Source organism: Podarcis cretensis, assembly GCF_951804945.1.
Source record: "Podarcis cretensis genome assembly, chromosome: 8".
Taxonomy (NCBI): domain Eukaryota; kingdom Metazoa; phylum Chordata; class Lepidosauria; order Squamata; family Lacertidae; genus Podarcis; species Podarcis cretensis.
The window spans coordinates 10,474,704-10,492,061 of NC_137177.1; the positions used below are offsets into that span (position 1 = coordinate 10,474,704).

General features: G+C 46.9%; 1 protein-coding gene across 1 annotated transcript; it reads left to right on the forward strand.

Annotated features, from left to right (window-relative positions):
* The first annotated feature begins 5,236 nt into the window (after nucleotides 1–5,236).
* CEACAM16 (CEA cell adhesion molecule 16, tectorial membrane component) lies at nucleotides 5,237–15,053 on the forward strand. The gene is made up of 3 exons (XM_079985831.1): nucleotides 5,237–5,394; nucleotides 8,117–8,470; nucleotides 14,874–15,053. The coding sequence occupies exons 1-3, from the start codon at nucleotides 5,361–5,363 to the stop codon at nucleotides 14,876–14,878; spliced, it is 393 nt and encodes a 130-aa protein (XP_079841957.1). The 5' UTR covers nucleotides 5,237–5,360; the 3' UTR covers nucleotides 14,879–15,053.
* The last annotated feature ends 2,305 nt before the right edge of the window (nucleotides 15,054–17,358 follow it).

The following is a 17,358-nucleotide window of genomic DNA, read 5'->3' on the forward strand; positions in this document are numbered from 1 at the left end:
GTTTGTTGAATATTTACAGACAAATTGCAAGCAGATGAAAAGATTGGCAGGATTATTGTAATAACCTGCAGTTTCATAAGAGCATATATTTAAAATAGATAATTAAATGAATCTGGATATGCAGAAGATATTTAAAAAATCAATTTAAGGAGCTGCAGGAAGAGGGGGAAGGAAGTCACACTTCGAAATGTTAAATTGATTGTAAAACTAATGAACTGTATAAACTTGAAAAGTATAAATAAATTTTTTAAAAGGCTGCAGGTTCGATCCCCGCCTGGGATAGCTGCATATTGCTGCATTGGAGGCGGTTAGACTAGAGGATCTTTAGGGTCCCCCTTCCAAGTCTACATTTCTATGATTTTCAATGGGTTTTCTTGGCACCTCGTATCTGATGCCTACCACAGAATCAAGAGATGCTCACAAATGTAAAGCACACACATTTTGAATTGTTGTCTTGCAACAGGGGGGTTGCTCCAGAGTCTAGACCCTTGATCGTTTTGGTTACCTGTCTGCTGTTAAAGGCAGAGAAGCAAGGGCTACGAAAGGAATGTGGCAACCCTTCTATGCCTACGTTTTGATTGGAGATAGCTATGGCGACACCTAGTGGCTGATTTAAGCAACGGCTGTGGAATCTACCAGGGTTTCCCCCCAGGTAATCTTAAAAGAGTTTGGTTGAAGCATGCTCTTCCTGTACAGTCAAAAGTAAAACAGATATTACAAAATCTCCGGGACACTCTCAGGGTAAAGTAACTGAAGTGCTTTCCCTGAAATTTACTGGGGAAATTAGAAAAGAAATGTGTAAATCAGAGCCGGGTATTTGCTGGAAATGTCAAGAAATGGAGGGTAATTTTTATCATATGTCAGTGGCGTAGCGTGGGTTGTCAGCCCCCGGGGCAAGGCAAGTAATCTGCGCCCCCTAACCCGTGGATTTGCCCTAACCCCAGATGTTGCGGCCGGTGCGGCCGGCCCCCCCTGCACCCCCCACGCTACGCCACTGTCATATGTGGTGGACATGTGAAAATGTGAAGGAATTCTGGGAGGTGAAATATAATGAAATGGAAAAAAAATGTTTAAGAAGGTGTTTTTAAAAAGACCAGAAACCTTCTTATTAGGAATATTAGGAATGGAAGTCTCCACAGATCAAAATAACTTGTTTTTTCTGCACAGTTACAGCTGCCCGAATGGTATATGTTCAGAAATGGAAAGAGAGAACAACAAAGGAGGAATGACAGGTGAAATCAATGGAATATGTAGAATTGGCAAATTTAAAATAACAGAGTAAGAGACCAGGAAGATGGAATATTTAAGGTAGAGTGGAAAGTGTTTGCAGAGTATCTGAAGAATTATGTAAATGAGATTAAATAATCATCACTATTAGCGTAAATTCAGCAGTTTAAAGTATTAAAGTTATAAGGGGGAAGAGAAACTTGAAAAAGAGGAAATGAGAACATGCAGTTTTACTGGATCAATAAATAGAACCATGGAACGGGGGAAGGGGAGTCAATGATTGTGTGGTTGCATTCAATGAAATGTGAAATTGCAATGAAGAAAAATGTATAAATAAAATGTTGAAATTTCCTGGGGGAGTGCTGTGATCATATGGAAAGCACCAGATTAACATTAGCTTTTGTAAAAAGACGCACACTGTTTAAAAATAAAATTTACCCATGGTTAAAATACAAGGAACCAGGATTCAAATACTACCACTGCTATAATGGTCTTTGTGTGTGGTCACATCATGCAATTTAAAGCAACTGGCTTCTCCCAAGGCATCCTGGGAACTCTAGTTTACTCGCCACAGAGCTACAACCCAGCAAACTACAGTTCCCATGGGTTTTTTTTTGGGGGGGGTGAGCCATGTGCTTTAAATACCTGGTGTGGATGTGACCTATGAAAGGGCAGGTCTCCACCTCAGGCAACACACAGTCTAAAATTTGTCTTGGGAAAACACCTTTAGACTTAGAGACAGGATGAATTAGAGCAGGCTGAGGGACCATGGATCCAGGCCTTCTCTATGTGGCTCTCAGGACTTCCCCCAGCCTGCCGCCATCACCAGTCTGTCTTGGGGTCTTTTGATTGACTAGGACAGTCTTATCCCAAAGTGGGTGATATCACACCCTGGGGGGGGGGGGGGGACTGGAATGATCCAGGGGTGGAGGTGGTAGTAGCTTCAGGTGCAATGGGGGGGAAGGCATTGAATAAAAATAAGGAAGCAAAGAGAATTTTGCAGAACCGTTTGTACATGTTTCATCTGTTGTGTAATGGTGCTTCCCCGCGTGACATAAAGTCGTGATGTCTTTATTTTCCAAATAAACCCACAAAACGCAAGTTGGAACTGATCAGCCATCTTAATTTTCTGTGTGCAACGCGGATGTTACTGCGGTTGAGTTCAACAGATAATTTTGAAACGTCAAGCTTCAAGGTGCCCTTATTTAGAACAACGCCTTTCTTTATTATGTTGTAGGCAGAAATAAAGGTAAAGGTAAAGGGACCCCTGACCGTTAAGTCCAGTCGCAGACGACTCTGGGGTTGCGGCGCTCATCTCACTTTACTGGCCGAGGGAGCCAGCGTTTGACCGCTGACAGCTTCCGGGTCATGTGGCCAGCATGACTAAGCCGCTTCTGGCAAACCAGAGCAGCGCATGGAAACGCCGTTTACCTTCCCGCCGGAGCGATACCTATTTATCTACTTGCACTTTGACGTGCTTTCGAACTGCTAGGTTGGCAGGAGGAGGGACCAAGCAACGGGAGTTCACCCCGTCGTGGGGATTTGAACCGCTGACCTTCTTATCAGCAAGCCCTAGGCTCTGTGGTTTAGACTACAGCGCCACCCGTGTCCCTTTGTAGGCAGAAATACAGATGCATAAAAGAATGCAGATTTGTCACTGCATCTTTCTGTTTGTTCACTGAAAGAAGGTAGATTTCTAGGGGGGTGCTGAGTATTATTAATTTTTCTGAAAAGGGGGCAGTAGACCAAATAAATTTGGGCATCTCTAGTCCAGAATGTGTCCTTGGGCTGCAATAATGCCTCTTGCTTCGGAACGCAGAGGCAGGCACATGTGTAGAAAACCTCTGACTTTTGTGGTGGAAGAAGATTGGAAGAAATTTAAAGTTTTACAGAAACATTGTAAAATTAAGGAATGTTAGAAGGATGTTGGAATGAAGTAATGTGGGTTTAGCAGAAATGATATAAAGGATTAAGTAAAAATGGATTGTTAATTGGTGAAAGAACAGAATGCAAAATTATAGTATATTAAGATAAATTATTAGGATAAAAATAAAGATGGAAAGGATTTGCTGAAATATCTAATTGAATTAGAATACAAAAAAGGGAGGCGTGAGGAGGTCAAGGAAATAAGCAAAGGAAAGAAAGTTATGTAAAGGATTGATTTGTTTTTTTTTTAATTATCTGCATCTTTTTTCGTGTTTTTTTCCCCTTTGTTCTTGTATTGTTCTGTATTTTTATTTTTATTTTTTTCTGTTTAAATATGTTCTTTATTTTTTCTTTTTGTAACCTTTAAAATCTCAATAAAAATCTATTGGGGAAAAAAAAGAAAACCTCTGACTTTTGCACACTTGAAAGGAGGAAGAAAAAGAGTCCCCGCCCACGTTTCCCTCTGGCCACAACCCCTGTGGACATGTGACCCAGGAACATTGCTCCCATGGCCTTCAGGCTGACAAAGATGATTTGTCCATGGATCAGGGCACTGGGTGGCCTGGGACCTGTCACTATGCTTTGTCCGAAACTACTTCCCAGCTTGTAGGTGAAAGGGGAGGCCATGGGTTGGGATCAATGCCAGTCTTACTCAGAGCAGACCTATTGAAATGAATGAAGCTAGTTAATTTCAATAGGTCTGCTCTGAGTAGGATGCCCATAGAACGCCTGGGGACCATAGAACACTGGTCCTGAACATAGCTGTCAACTTCCCCCCCTTTTTAAGGGAAATTCCCTTATTCCGAATAGCATTCCTCGCAAGAAAAGGGAAAAGTTGACAGCTATGGTCCTGAAAGACCTACATTGGCTCCCAGTACATTTCCGAGCACAATTCAAAGTGTTGGTTCTGACCTTCAGAGCCCTATACGGCCTCAGTCCAGTATACCTGAAGGAGCATCTCCACCCCCTTCCTTCAGCGCAGACACTGAGGTCCAGCTCCAATGGCCTTCTGGCAGTTCCCTCCCTGCGAGAAGTGAGGTTACAGGGAACCAGGCAGAGGGCCTTCTTGGTGGTGGCGCCCACCCTGTGGAATGCCCTCTCTTCAGATGTCAAGTAAATAAACAATTATCTGACTTTTAGAAGACATCTCAAGGCAGCCCTGGCTAGGGAAGTTTTTAATGTTTGATGTTTTATTGTGTTTTTAATATTCTTTTGGGAGCCGCCCAGAGTGGCTGGGGAAACCCAGGCAGATGGACGGGATATAAATATATTATTATTATTATTATTATTATTAGTAGTAGTAGTAGTAGTAGTAGTAATGGAAGCTGATTCTCAGATGATTCTCTCTACCGGATGCACTTAGCCATGCACCTGCACTTTTAATAGCTGTGCTTGTAAGGCAGCAATCCAACAGGTGAAGTCTTTCCTTGGCATGCGCACACTTTTTAATGGACATTTTGTGCCTGTCCCTGCCTCCCTACAGACGAGCGAATCTGTCCATTTCGGTTAAAGCTGCTTTCTTGTTTTCCCAACCTTCAGCCCAGTTCTCCACATTTCCATGTCAGTTTGCAATTCAGTAATGGAAAAAGTTCTCATGAGAATCCAGTGTCAGTTTTCCTGAATAATCTGCATGCATTCCTGCCCAATGCACACAATTTTGCAAAGCGGTTCCCCACCCCCCAGCATGATGCATTTTTGTATGTTTTTTTTCCAGCAGCGTATGCATTTGTACGCACGCTTTACCCTAGCAAGTTGGTTTCTGCACATACGACCTGGCATGAAAAATGGCATTGCAAAATTCAGAGAAGGGTGCGTTTTGAAAGGCGGCTGCAATCCGGTTTGCATATCCGTTGGGGGAAAGTGGGGATTTGATAGCTTTGCCCTGCCTGAGACAAACGGCTTCTTTCTCAAAAGAGCCAAATTAGGTGTTGAACAGAAGAGTGGCCGAGTAGGTGACCAGTTTGTACTTTCCGCTATGGGGAAACAGTTTCCTTTGAAAGAACGTCCAGTTCTCCTCTCCTCTCCTCTCTCTCTCTCTCTCTCTCTCTCTCTCTCTCCCCCTTTCTCAATCTTGCCCAACTTTTCATTCCATCCTCCTTTCGCTTGGGCAATGTCCCCCCGCACTGGGGAAATTCCTCCTCTGCACAATATATAAGCCCCCCGGCCTGGTGGAAGGCATTCGCACCACAGAAGGCAACCCAGGCATCATGGCTGTTCTGCTCAGGGCTCTGACCCTGGCAGGTAAGAGGTGGGAAGGGCCCCCGGGGTGGAGGGTAGAAAAGAGTCCAGGGTTCCCGAGCCTTGTAATGAGAGAAGGTTAGAGTCACCAGACCTCCAGGTCTCTGACCTGAAGCTTTCAAGTTTGCCTGGATTCCTCCAGGTGGCAGGTGAGGGCCTTGAATCTCCAGGTGGGTGAAAGTCCCTTACAATAAAATAAAATAAAGATCATTAAGAAGATTGTGCGTGAAGCTTGCAAGCTTCAGCCCGGCAGCAGCAGACTGCAAAATATAGCCTAAACCATGGGTAGGCAAACTAAGGCCCGGGGGCCAGATGTGGCCCAATTGCCTTCTCAATCTGGCCCGTGCACGGTCCGGGAATCAGTGTGTTTTTACATGAGTAGAATGTGTGCTTTGATTTAAAGTTATTTGTGGGGCATAGGAATTCGTTCATTGTATTTATTTTTTCAAAATATAGTCCGCCCCCCCCCCAAGGTCTGAGGGACAGTGGACTGGCCCCCTGCTGAAAAAGTTTGCTGACCCCTGGCCTAAGCAGTCTGCAGGGTCTGCTCCCCTCTGCTCTCCTCTCCCAATTAACCTCCGTCTCCAGGGGCCTCCCCTTGTGACATCACTGGGGGTCTCCCCTCGTACCATCAGGGGCTGCCCCTAGGTCTCAGGTCTGGACCCTGAAATCTCATGGTCTGAAATGCTCCTAACTTGGAGCATAGGATCACAAACATCTGCTTTATCCTGAGCTTAGGGTGGGAATAGTGTTGCCAGCATTCCCACCAGAACAAACACAAACCCCTGTGTTGAAAAATGTGACAAAATGCAAACACAACACGCTGGCTAATAACTGTTAGTAAATATATAATCGGTACGATGTCATTCAAAATATAGGAATAAGCCACTTCAAAATGATGTATATATCATGCAACACATCTCACAAAATATACAAGTACAGTGGTACCTCGGGTTACATACACTTCAGGTTACAGACTCCGCTAACCCAGAAATAGTGCTTCAGGTTAAGAACTTTGCTTCAGGATGAGAACAGATATTGTGCTCCGGCGGTGCGACAGCAACAGGAGGCCCCATTAGCTAAAGTGGTGCTTCAGGTTAAGAACAGTTTCAGGTTAAGTACAGACCTCCGGAATGATTTAAGTACTTAACCCGAGGTACCACTGTAACTGCAAGTTGTTATATGTATCAGAGTCAAACAGAGATTCAAACAACCAATGAATAGCGAGGAATGCCAAACTGTCTCTCAAAGGAAGATGTCTCACAAAAGTCTCAAAGGAAGACGTTTCTCCAAAGTCTCAAAAGGACAGTATATCCAGAATAGTTCAACTGTTTCAGAATAAAGTCTTCATCAGCGAATAAATATCAATGAAATATACATACTAGTGAAGATCATACTAATGGATCAGTGCTCACTGGATAGCGTAGCTGCTGTTGCATTTACTAACAATAAATTACTAACAGTTATTAGCCAGCATGTTGTGTTAGCATCCCCACCAGCACACGCCTTTTGCAGCTGGATCTAGAATTGATAAGTCTTTTCTCTCTGTTCCGAAAAGCTCCCTCTGCAAATCCCTGGAGATCCGGTTATTGTCCAAAGGCAGCTGCCAACGTTAGGAGCGAGAGAAGGAAGCTTGGGTGGGGTAGTGTTTATCGGCCTGTGGTAACGAAGAAGCGGAACAATTTTCCTGCTGAAATACGAGAGGCCCCAATCCGTATTGGCATTCCGCCGGCTCCTCAATACGCCCCTGTTTAGACAGCAAGTGTCTCCAGCGAGCATCTCCAAGCCTGACAGTTTACAATTCTGTTTGAGCTCTTTTAATGGCTATGCTGTATGGACTTGTTTGCTACTTGTTTTGATTGCAGATTTAAAAAAAATGTTTTTGATGGAATTGTTTTATCGTTTGTCAGTTTTACACCTGCAAACTGCTTAGAAGCCTTGTCAGCACATAAGCGGTATATAAATTAAATCATCACCCAGAACTTCCCAAAATCTTCTTCTCTTTTTTAAAATACATTTTTATTGGTTTTTTTAACATATCATTTCCAGCAATCCTTTAACATAACTCCTTATCTTATACAATATTTCAGACTTCCGTCAACAACTTCTGAAGATTTTCCGTTCTTTATCACTTGTTCTGCATTTCTGCATTTCTCTATTACTTTTAATTATCTTAACTAATAATTCTCATCCTAGTCTTTCTTGCAATATTTCAAATAGCCCTCCTCACAGAACTTCTTGCAGTCCTACTAACGTAATCTGTTTATTACAATTGCTTTTCAAATACAGTGGTACCTCGGGTTAAGAACTTAATTCGTTCTGGAGGTCTGTTCTTAACTTGAAGCATCACTTTAGCTAATGGGGCCTCCCACTGCCGCCATGTGATTACTGTTCTCATCCTGAAGCAAAGTTCTTAACCCGAGGTACTATTTTTGGGTTAGCGGAGTCTGTAACCTGAAGCGTATGTAACCTGAAGCATATGTAACCCGAGGTACCACTGTAGTTCAAATATTTACTCCAGTCTTCTAAGAATCTCTGATCCCGCAGATTTCGAATCCTTCCTGTTAATTTATCTAATTCTGCATAGCCCATTAATTTCATTTGCCATTCTTCTTTCATCGGTAATTCTTCTTGCTTCCATTTTTGTGCCAATAATATTCTTGCTTCCGTCATTGCACTTCCCGAAATCTTCCTATAACCTTTCTTCTTGGTTCTTGTCTTGCAGCCTTAGTCTCCAGTCTCCAGCTGGCCGATGCCATCCAGATTGTCCCTACCCCATCGACCCCACGCGTAGGACAAACGGTCACCCTTTCTGTGCAGGGCATAAGGGACCCCACCATCTGCTTTTGGTTCCGGGGTAACAGATTCGACAAGGGTCAGATGATCTTCCAGATTGAGGCCGGAAGGGTGGTCTCAAGGGGTGGGGGCTCCACGGACCGCCACAGCCTGGGGAGAGACTGCGCCCTAGTCATCCAAGGCGTGCAGTCGCCCGACGCTGGGGAGTACTATTTTATCGCCCTGCACGGGAGACGCTCAGGTCAAAGATGGGAAGATGCTCTGACCCGGCTGCAAGTTTCCAGTGAGTACATAAAGGGGAATTGAGACTATTATGGGGTGGGGGGAGGCTGGAAGCAGCCTGAAGGATCTGCAGTGATTCAGAGTTTACCCACTGTCGTGAACTGTTTGAATGCAGAGGAATGGTGGGGGGGAACCAGCTGGGGACCCCCCCCCAAGGGAAGAAGGCTCTGAGCCCGGGGAGTGGTAGTGGGACAGAGGGATGGTCAGAGGGAAGGAGGAGCTGTTGGAAGCTGAAGAGGTAACAGGGTATAATAATAATAATAATAATAATAATAATAATAATAATAATAATTTTAAAATTTATATCCTGCCCATCTGGCTGGGTTTCCCCAGCCATTCTGGGTGGCTTACCGCACATATAAAAATACAACAAAATGTCAAACAGTAAGAAAACAGAACATCCTATGCAGGCAACAAGCAAACCAACAAATCAATAGAAACCAATGACAATGATAACTGTGATGGGACAATGAGCTACTTGTGCGTAAAAGGATTGGTCCCTCAGAGTTTGCTTAACCTAGCAAAGCTCTGCCTTGAGCGGAGCCCTTGGACATGGCTCCGTTAGTCACTGGTAGAATCCGACAGTGGGCGCTTGCGGAAACGTTTCCAGCATAAAAGCTGCTTGACGGAAACGCGTCTCCTAGATTCCCTGCGTGACAGCTTCCGGCGAGGGGTGGGGGTCGCTAAAGGGAGCCTTGATACCTCCTCACTGTTCTCGCTGGAAGTGTCCCAGAGCCTCCCCTCCGACTTCCTGTCCCTGGAAGCTCCTGCTCCCCCCCTACTGGTTCCCTCTTCGGCTGCTGAATCTCTTCTATCCTCCTGGAGCCCTCCCACCACCTGTTCTTCCGATGGCAGTTCCCTGACATCCACCTCCCCTCCAGGCCCCCCTCTATCCCCTCCCGCCTCCCCTTCTACAGGCGGTGGGGCTGGAAAGCCTCGGAAGGAACTCTCCTCGTCCTCAGATGATTCAGACACTTCTAACCACTGCCTCCCATTTCCTTCCCCGTCTTCCTCTTCTTCGTCGGAGTATGCCACCTCCTCACTCCCTGACTCTGGGAACCCTTCAAACACCCCTTCCTCATCAGTGGTACCGAAGTATTCCCTCCTAAATCGCTCCATCGGCTGCGGTTTTCTTGGGAAACGCTGATGGAACGTTTCTATCAGAACCTCGTCGTGGACTTCTTCCGCCGGTACCCACGTGTTTTCTGACTCTTCCTCCCCCTCCCATTCTACCAAGTATTCCACCCGATTCCCCTTCCACCTGGAATCAATTATTCCTGCCACTTCCATGTTGCGTTCTCTCTCTTCAATGACAGGTGTTTGGGTGACCCCCCTCTCACTTTCCCCCCACTCCCGTCCCTCTCGGTACGGTGACAGTAATGATCTGTGAAATACGGGGTGCAATTTCATGTGACTGGGCAATCTAAGTTTGAAGGCTACTGGGTTCACCTGTTGTATGACCTCAAAGGGTCCCAACCGTTTGGGTCTCAATTTCTTACACCCTCCCTTAAACGGCAGTCCTTGGGTGGATAGCCACACCCGGTTTCCCACCCTTATGGTTTCACCTTCCCTCCTATTTCTGTCTGCTTGTTTCTTATATGCTTCTTTGGCTTTCTCCAAGTTGAGTTGGAGCTGCCGGTGGATCGCTTCCATTTCTTCCACAAAGCGTTCCGCTGCTGGCACACTCCAGTGCTCCCCTCCTTCTGCTGGGAAGGCTCGAGGGTGACACCCATAATTGGCCAAAAAGGGACTCATCCCTGTGGACACGTTTTCCGCGTTGTTGTAGGCAAATTCTGCCAGAGGTAACTTATCTACCCAATCAGTTTCTCTGTCCTTTACATAACACCTCAGATATTGTTGCAAAACCCCGTTTGCCCTTTCTGCTTGCCCATTTGTTTCTGGGTGCCTGGCGGTGGAAAAACTTACCTCCACATGCAACAAGCTCATTAGTTTCCTCCAGAACCTGGAAGTAAATTGTTTCCCTCTGTCGCTCAAAACCCTCAAGGGGGCGCCATGCAACCTGAAAATATGCTTCACAAACAACCTTGCGGTTTCTTCCGCTGTGACTGCATGTGAACAAGCTATAAAGTGGCACATCTTAGTTAGTAGATCTACTACCACCATGACCGCGGTTTTCCCTTTGGATCTCGGTAGATCGGTCATAAAATCTATGGATACCATCTCCCATGGCCTTTCTGGGGTGGGTAAGGGTTCTAATAACCCTGCTGGTGCCAACCTCTCTCCCTTTGCTCTTTGGCACCTGTCGCATCCCCTGACATACTCCCGCACGTCTTCCCTCACCTTGGGCCACCAAAACTCCCTGGTAACCAACCACATGGTCTTGTGCTGTCCGAAGTGCCCCGCCGTGGGGCTGTCATGCAACTGTTTGAGCACCCGCCCTCTTAGTTCCCCATCTGGTATGTAGAGTGCCCCTTTGTAATATAGTTTTCCGTTCTTTTCCTCAAAACCCCCTGTGTTCTCACCTGTCTCCCTGAGTTCCCTAAGCTTTTCTTGGGCATATTCATCGTTCTCAATACCCTCTACCAGTTCTCTTTGCCCCACCAATGCCGCCCCACAAACCCAGTGGTCCTCCGAGATGATATGTCTTTCTTCCGCCCCTCCTTCCCCCTCTAAGTACTCAGGTTTTCTGGAGAGAGCGTCCGCTCTGACATTCTCTGCCCCTGGCACGTAGCGAATTTCAAAATTGAACTTGGAGAACTCTTGCGCCCATCTTACTTGTCTCTGGTTCAATACTCGGGCTGTCCTCCAGTATTCTAGATTTTTGTGGTCTGTCCGCACTTGAACCTTGTGTTGCGCCCCAATCAACAGGTGTCTCCATCTCTTGAACGCTTCATGGATGGCGAGTAATTCTCTGTCGTACACGGTATAGTTCCTCTCGGATTTGTTCAATTTCCTCGAGAAGAAGGCACACGGTCTCCATTCTGACGTATCCTGTCCCGGCTGCAGGAGTACGGCGCCCACCGCTCTGTCAGACGCGTCGGTTTCCACCCTCATTGTCATGGGGACAGTCTGCTGGTTTACTTCTCCTCCCAACAGCGCCCTCCCATCAATCGTGGTCACCTGCAGGGGATTTTTTAAAGGGATGGTTTGTATCTGGTGTGTGGCTGCAAACTCCTTACTCATAAAGTTGCAGGAGCTGCCTGAGTCTAATAGCGCCTTAACTTGTAGAGGGTGTCCGTTTGCCAGCTCTAACAACACCTCTATTACTAGCACTGGTTTTGGCGGTTCCGGCGTGGGCACATTCACTGATCCTTGGCCTGGCTGCTGTGCCCTGATGGTCCCAGCCAGGCGTTGGCTTTTACTGACTCCTTAGCCCCCTCCGCCTCCTCCCCAACAGCTCCCGCCATTCCTTGCCATTCCTTTCTCTGTGGACAAACCCTGGCAAAGTGACCTGGCTGTTGGCAGAGAAAACATTTCTTGGCGCCTTTCCCCTCCTTCTTCCGCCCTTCGCTGGGGTTTGAAACTGCGCGCGCCCGCGCTGTTCCGATTTCCATCGGCTCTGCTGGCTGGGAAGGCTGCTCTGGAATCTCTGGAATGCGGAAATCCCTCCAACGCTCCTCTTTCCCTTCCCGCTTCTCCAGGGCTCTGGCTTCCTGGCGTGCTCCTATGGCCAGCGCAGATTTAGTCAAATGGTCCATAGACTCTGCCCTGGGCGCCCGGGAAAGTTCATCTTTTACTGCCGAAGATAATCCTTCTTCGAACAGCATTTGTATCGGTTCCGCAGACAAATCCCAATTTAATTTATGGATCAACATGGTGAACTCAGTCCAGTACTCACGGACAGATCGGTTCCCTTGCTTACACGCCATTAACTGTCTGCGCGCCACTCCCTGCTCAATCTCACTGGAGAACATCAGATCCATGGCGCGAAAAAACTTCCTTGTGTCCTTTAGGACCTCGTTATTGGCTGCCATCAGGGGCCTCACCCAATCCCGCGCCCCTTTTTCTAGATGGCCAATCACAAATCCCACCCTCGATTCCTCATCAGGAAAATCATCAAACTGCAGATTAAGGGCATATTGCATTTCTGTCCTAAAGGCTTGGTAGTTCCTGGGATCACCCCCAAATTTCTGCACCAGTCCCGGCACCTTCCTTGAGACTTGGGTGGCTTTTCCCTTCTCTGCATCTTGAGCCCTCCTCTCCTCCAGCCTAGCTGTTTGCAGGGCTAACTGCATCTCCAACATCCTGTACCTTTCTTCCAGGCTTGGAACGGCTGCAGCTGCTCCCCCTTCTCCGGCTCCGGTTGGGTTGCTCATGATGCCTCTCCTTGCACAAGCGCTTTCAGGGACTGTCGGATTGCTGTGATGGGACAATGAGCTACTTGTGCGTAAAAGGATTGGTCCCTCAGAGTTTGCTTAACCTAGCAAAGCTCTGCCTTGAGCGGAGCCCTTGGACATGGCTCCGTTAGTCACTGGTAGAATCCGACAGTGGGCGCTTGCGGAAACGTTTCCAGCATAAAAGCTGCTTGACGGAAACGCGTCTCCTAGATTCCCTGCGTGACAGCTTCCGGCGAGGGGTGGGGGTCGCTAAAGGGAGCCTTGATACCTCCTCACTGTTCTCGCTGGAAGTGTCCCAGAGCCTCCCCTCCGACTTCCTGTCCCTGGAAGCTCCTGCTCCCCCCCTACTGGTTCCCTCTTCGGCTGCTGAATCTCTTCTATCCTCCTGGAGCCCTCCCACCACCTGTTCTTCCGATGGCAGTTCCCTGACAATAACAATAATAGACAGTTTGCTTTACAGTGAATCTGCATTGCTCACTGTAAACAATTTAACACAGAAAATTTTGTAAATTAAACTTAGTACTGGGCAACACAAATGGTGCAGTAGGGAAGGACCCTGAAGCTATAACTCTTTGTCTCCAATAGTAAAAACATAGGCATGTTCACACAAACAATCACATTTCCCTGCGGTCTGGATTCTATTTCCTGGCTCTGCCTTACAAAATTCACGTGAGCAGGAAGAGGCTGTGGTAGAAAGAAATCTAGAATCAGAGTCAGGGGTGTCTCCCCCTCCTGCTGTGACAAGCTCCCTTCCCTTCTGGTCTCCCAGAACCAGGAGAGGCATGAAAAGGGCAGGGGAGAGGCTGACTGCAGGCAGGCAGGCACAGTCTCTGATTGCTTGGAAATAGCCCTGGAGAGGAGGGGACTTTCAGTCTTGGCAACTGATTTCGTGGAGTAAGACCTACAGGGAATGAGCTGCTGTGCTCAGTAGGCATGACACTCAGCCAAGTCGGTGGAGATTGTAGTTTTGCTAATAAAGAGCTGACTCCAACTTTGAACGGTCTCGGTCACACCCACAAACGTTTGAATCCTTCCACTTCAATTACACATGTCAAATTTGCAATCAGGGTGTCTTGACCTTGTCTACTGTCTCTCGGTTTCTTGGCTAAAGAGAGGGAGAATCGTGTAGTGGTTGGAGGGCTGGATATAGATCAGGAGACTTGGGTTCAAGTCTGTACTCAGGCCTGGGATAATCCGGGGCCACTCACAGCCTAACTGATTTCTGCTGAGAGGGTAAAGTGAGGGGGGACACAGACCCTGAATTCCTTGGAGGAAGCGCATGCTAAAAAAAAAAATAAATGTAATAGATGCAAAATAAGCTGCCCACTGACAAATACCGTATTTTTCTCTCTATAAGATGCACCAAACCATAAGACGCACCAGACCATAAGACGCACCAGACCATAAGACGCACCAGACCACAAGACGCACCTAGTTTTTGGAGGAGGAAAACAAGAAAAAAAATATTCTGAATCTCAGAAGCCAGAACAACAAGAGGGATCGCTGTGCAGTGAAAGCAGCGATCCCTCTTGCTGTTCTGGCTTCTGGGATAGCTGCGCAGCCTGCATTCGCTCCATAAGACACACACACATTTCCCCTTACTTTTTAGGAGGGAAAAAAGTGAGTCTTATAGAGCAAAAAATACAGTATTAAGTGCCATTGCATGTCACCTATTGGTTTTGCCAAGCGTTTGACTGGCCTTGCTCCTGTGTCTCAAAAAGCAGTTTGCAATGTAGATACAGTATCTGGTTGTATGGTTTTTGTTTTTTTTTAAAAATATTATTATTATCTGGTTATTTGGTTGGTAAAAGGGTGTGTGTGTGCACCACAAAAATGGTTTTCCTATGGATTGTGCTGCTACCTCTGGCACAGGAGCAAGAACAAGGAACAATGAGTGGTTGCCATGAGGGGGTTGCCAACTGATGAGACAGCAGCTGCTCTTTTGCCTCTAGCATCAGCTTGATCTGCAAAAACCAAGAGGTTGTGCAAATTATACCAGGCCCAGTAGAAAAGTTGGCAACTCAAGGGAAGTTAGTGAAGTTGGAAACTCTGCGAGAGGCAGTTTTCTCCCCACCCTTGAGCTGACTCTCTCCCTGTTTGTTGCAGACTGATGAATCTGGATCCCCTCCCACGGAACAACAGCTTTCGTTCTAAGGATGAAGGAATTGGCCCTTAAGATGAATGAATTTCCTCTTTGGTTCCCCTTCCCTTCCTCCTCTCTGATCACCTCTTGCCTTCCACTAACGGAGAACACCTCAATAAAATATCTGCACTGGTAATTCAAAACAGCCTGGAGATATGTTTGTGTTAGGTGCATGCCGTGTTTCGGACGTTGTGTTTGAACCGGGGAATCTGTGGCCAGGATGAAGACCCTCTGGCCCGTCAGATGGCAGCTGGACTGATGGCAGCTGGAGTCAGCATCGAAGGGGCCAGAGGGACCTCATTCCTGTTGTGCAGGTTGTAAATGTTCATAAATGTACCAACCAAGCACATACATAGATATGTGGACCACATGTCTGGACCAGCACAGGAAGACCGCCCTGAAACCATTTTGACTGCCAAACTGACCAAATGTTTTCTTTGCAAGGAGGGAGGGGGTGAGGCAACCTTCCCATTGTCTCAGGAATTGGGTTATCTCCATCTCAAAGGAATGGACAGACTACGAGGAAAGGCAATCAAATAAGGCATTATCAGATAACTTGGCAAGATAGGAAAAACAAAAACATTCAAATTTCTGTTGCAGACCGCCTTTTCTGTGATGTAGGTGTGATGTATCTGAGGGGTGGTCTTAACTTACACCCCTTCTGCGATGTATGTATGATGTTTCTGGGGGTGGTCTTGATCTACAGGGTGGCAATTTCAAAAGTCCATATAAGGCCTTGCACACCATTGTTCTGGGTTCCTCCTCCTTTCCTGCGGGTGAGGGGAGCACCCTGTTGCAACAGATCAATAAAGATCAGGCTTACTAGCTGCTTTGCTTCTCAATATTCTCTGTTTGTCCTCTGTTATTTTCTCCTACCAATGGAGAACCTACAAAGGACTCTATAAGGGCTCTTGTGTCCCCCATAAGGGAATAAGGGCAGATTTTGTTTACAACACCCACAAAAAAATTGAGGGAACTGTGTCCCCCCAAAGTTGATGAGCATTGCCAGTCAAATGGTCTTGTGATTGATTTTGCAGGGCAGGGCATACCTGGGCCACCCATCCCCCCCCCAAGTTGGCACCCTTGGAGGAAGGTATATAAACTATGTTCAAAATAGACAATCTCTCTCTCTCATTCTCTCTCTCTCTCTCTGCGTGGTTAGGCCCGAACAAACCCATCCCTCCTCAACAGCCATCTAAAATATCCAAATTACTGGAGTCTCCTGAATCTCTTTTGGGAAGGCATTCCAGGGGGTTTGTGGTGCAGCATCCGCGAGGGCGAATTTCTTTGTGGTTTTTAAACGGTGAAGGGCTTTGGGCTCAGAGCTGGGCATCTGCCTGGCACCTCCAGGTAGGACTTTCTGAAACCCAGGAGCGCCGCCACTGCCGGTCAGTGCAGACAGGACCAAGACAGACGGGCCTGCTGGCAAAGCCACTTAAACCGCACAGGCAGAGTCCAGAGAGAAAAGTCCAAACCGACACTTTCCCGAACAAACCGAACAAAAACAGCATATGATTTGAGGAGAAAGGCACCTAAAGGTTTTGTCTTTCTCAGGTAAGGCCACAAGAGCTTTTTAGCAGTGGAAGGAACTTCCTCGAGAGGTTGTGGACTCTCCTTCCTCGGAGGTTTTCAAGCAGAGGTTGGATGGCCATCTGTCATGGATGCCTTAGCTGAGATTCCTGCATTGCAAGGGGGCTGGACTAGATGACCCCTGGGGTCCCTTCCAACTTGATTCTATGACTGGCTGTTAAGCAACACCTCCACCTGTCCCCCTCTTGGATAGCTGACGGCAGCATCAGCAGAATTAACCCTTAAATGGCAAAGTTAATGAGCCCCGCTGTTCCAACAGGGCCAAAACCTTACTCAGCTCCCTCTGTCCCGTGACAATCTGTTGGCCCTGACACAGCGGGGGCTTTTCTGGAGATTTCCAGAGTCGATTTGGCCTCTTGCAGGAGGGAAGGGGCGGAGAGAGCAAAAGGAATGTAAATATTTACCAGCACAATGGAGCAGGGGATTTCCCCTGCACTGATTCAGTTCAAAAGGACTCACAGAACAAGGAAGCCCAAGAGGATAAGACAGATTTCCTCCCCGCCCCACTGAACTAAGGGACAGTCATGTTTGCCTGGTTTTTCTTTCCCCCCCTTTTTTTCTTTTTACTGGGTTCTGTTTTTACTTATTTTTAATTTCATTAAATATATGCTCTGCTTGATTGCAAACAACCTCAAAGCAGTTTACGAAAAGGACAAATCAATAAAATTATGAGTGAAAACAGACAAAACATTCAAAAAATGAAGAGCAGCAATAAACTAAAGAACACACCAGCATTCTAGATGCCCATGTAAAAAGGTAAAGGGACCCCTGACCATTAGGTCCAGTCATGGCCGACTCCGGGGTTGCGGCGCTCATCTTGCTTTATTGGCCAAGGGAGCCGGTGTACAGCTTCCAGGT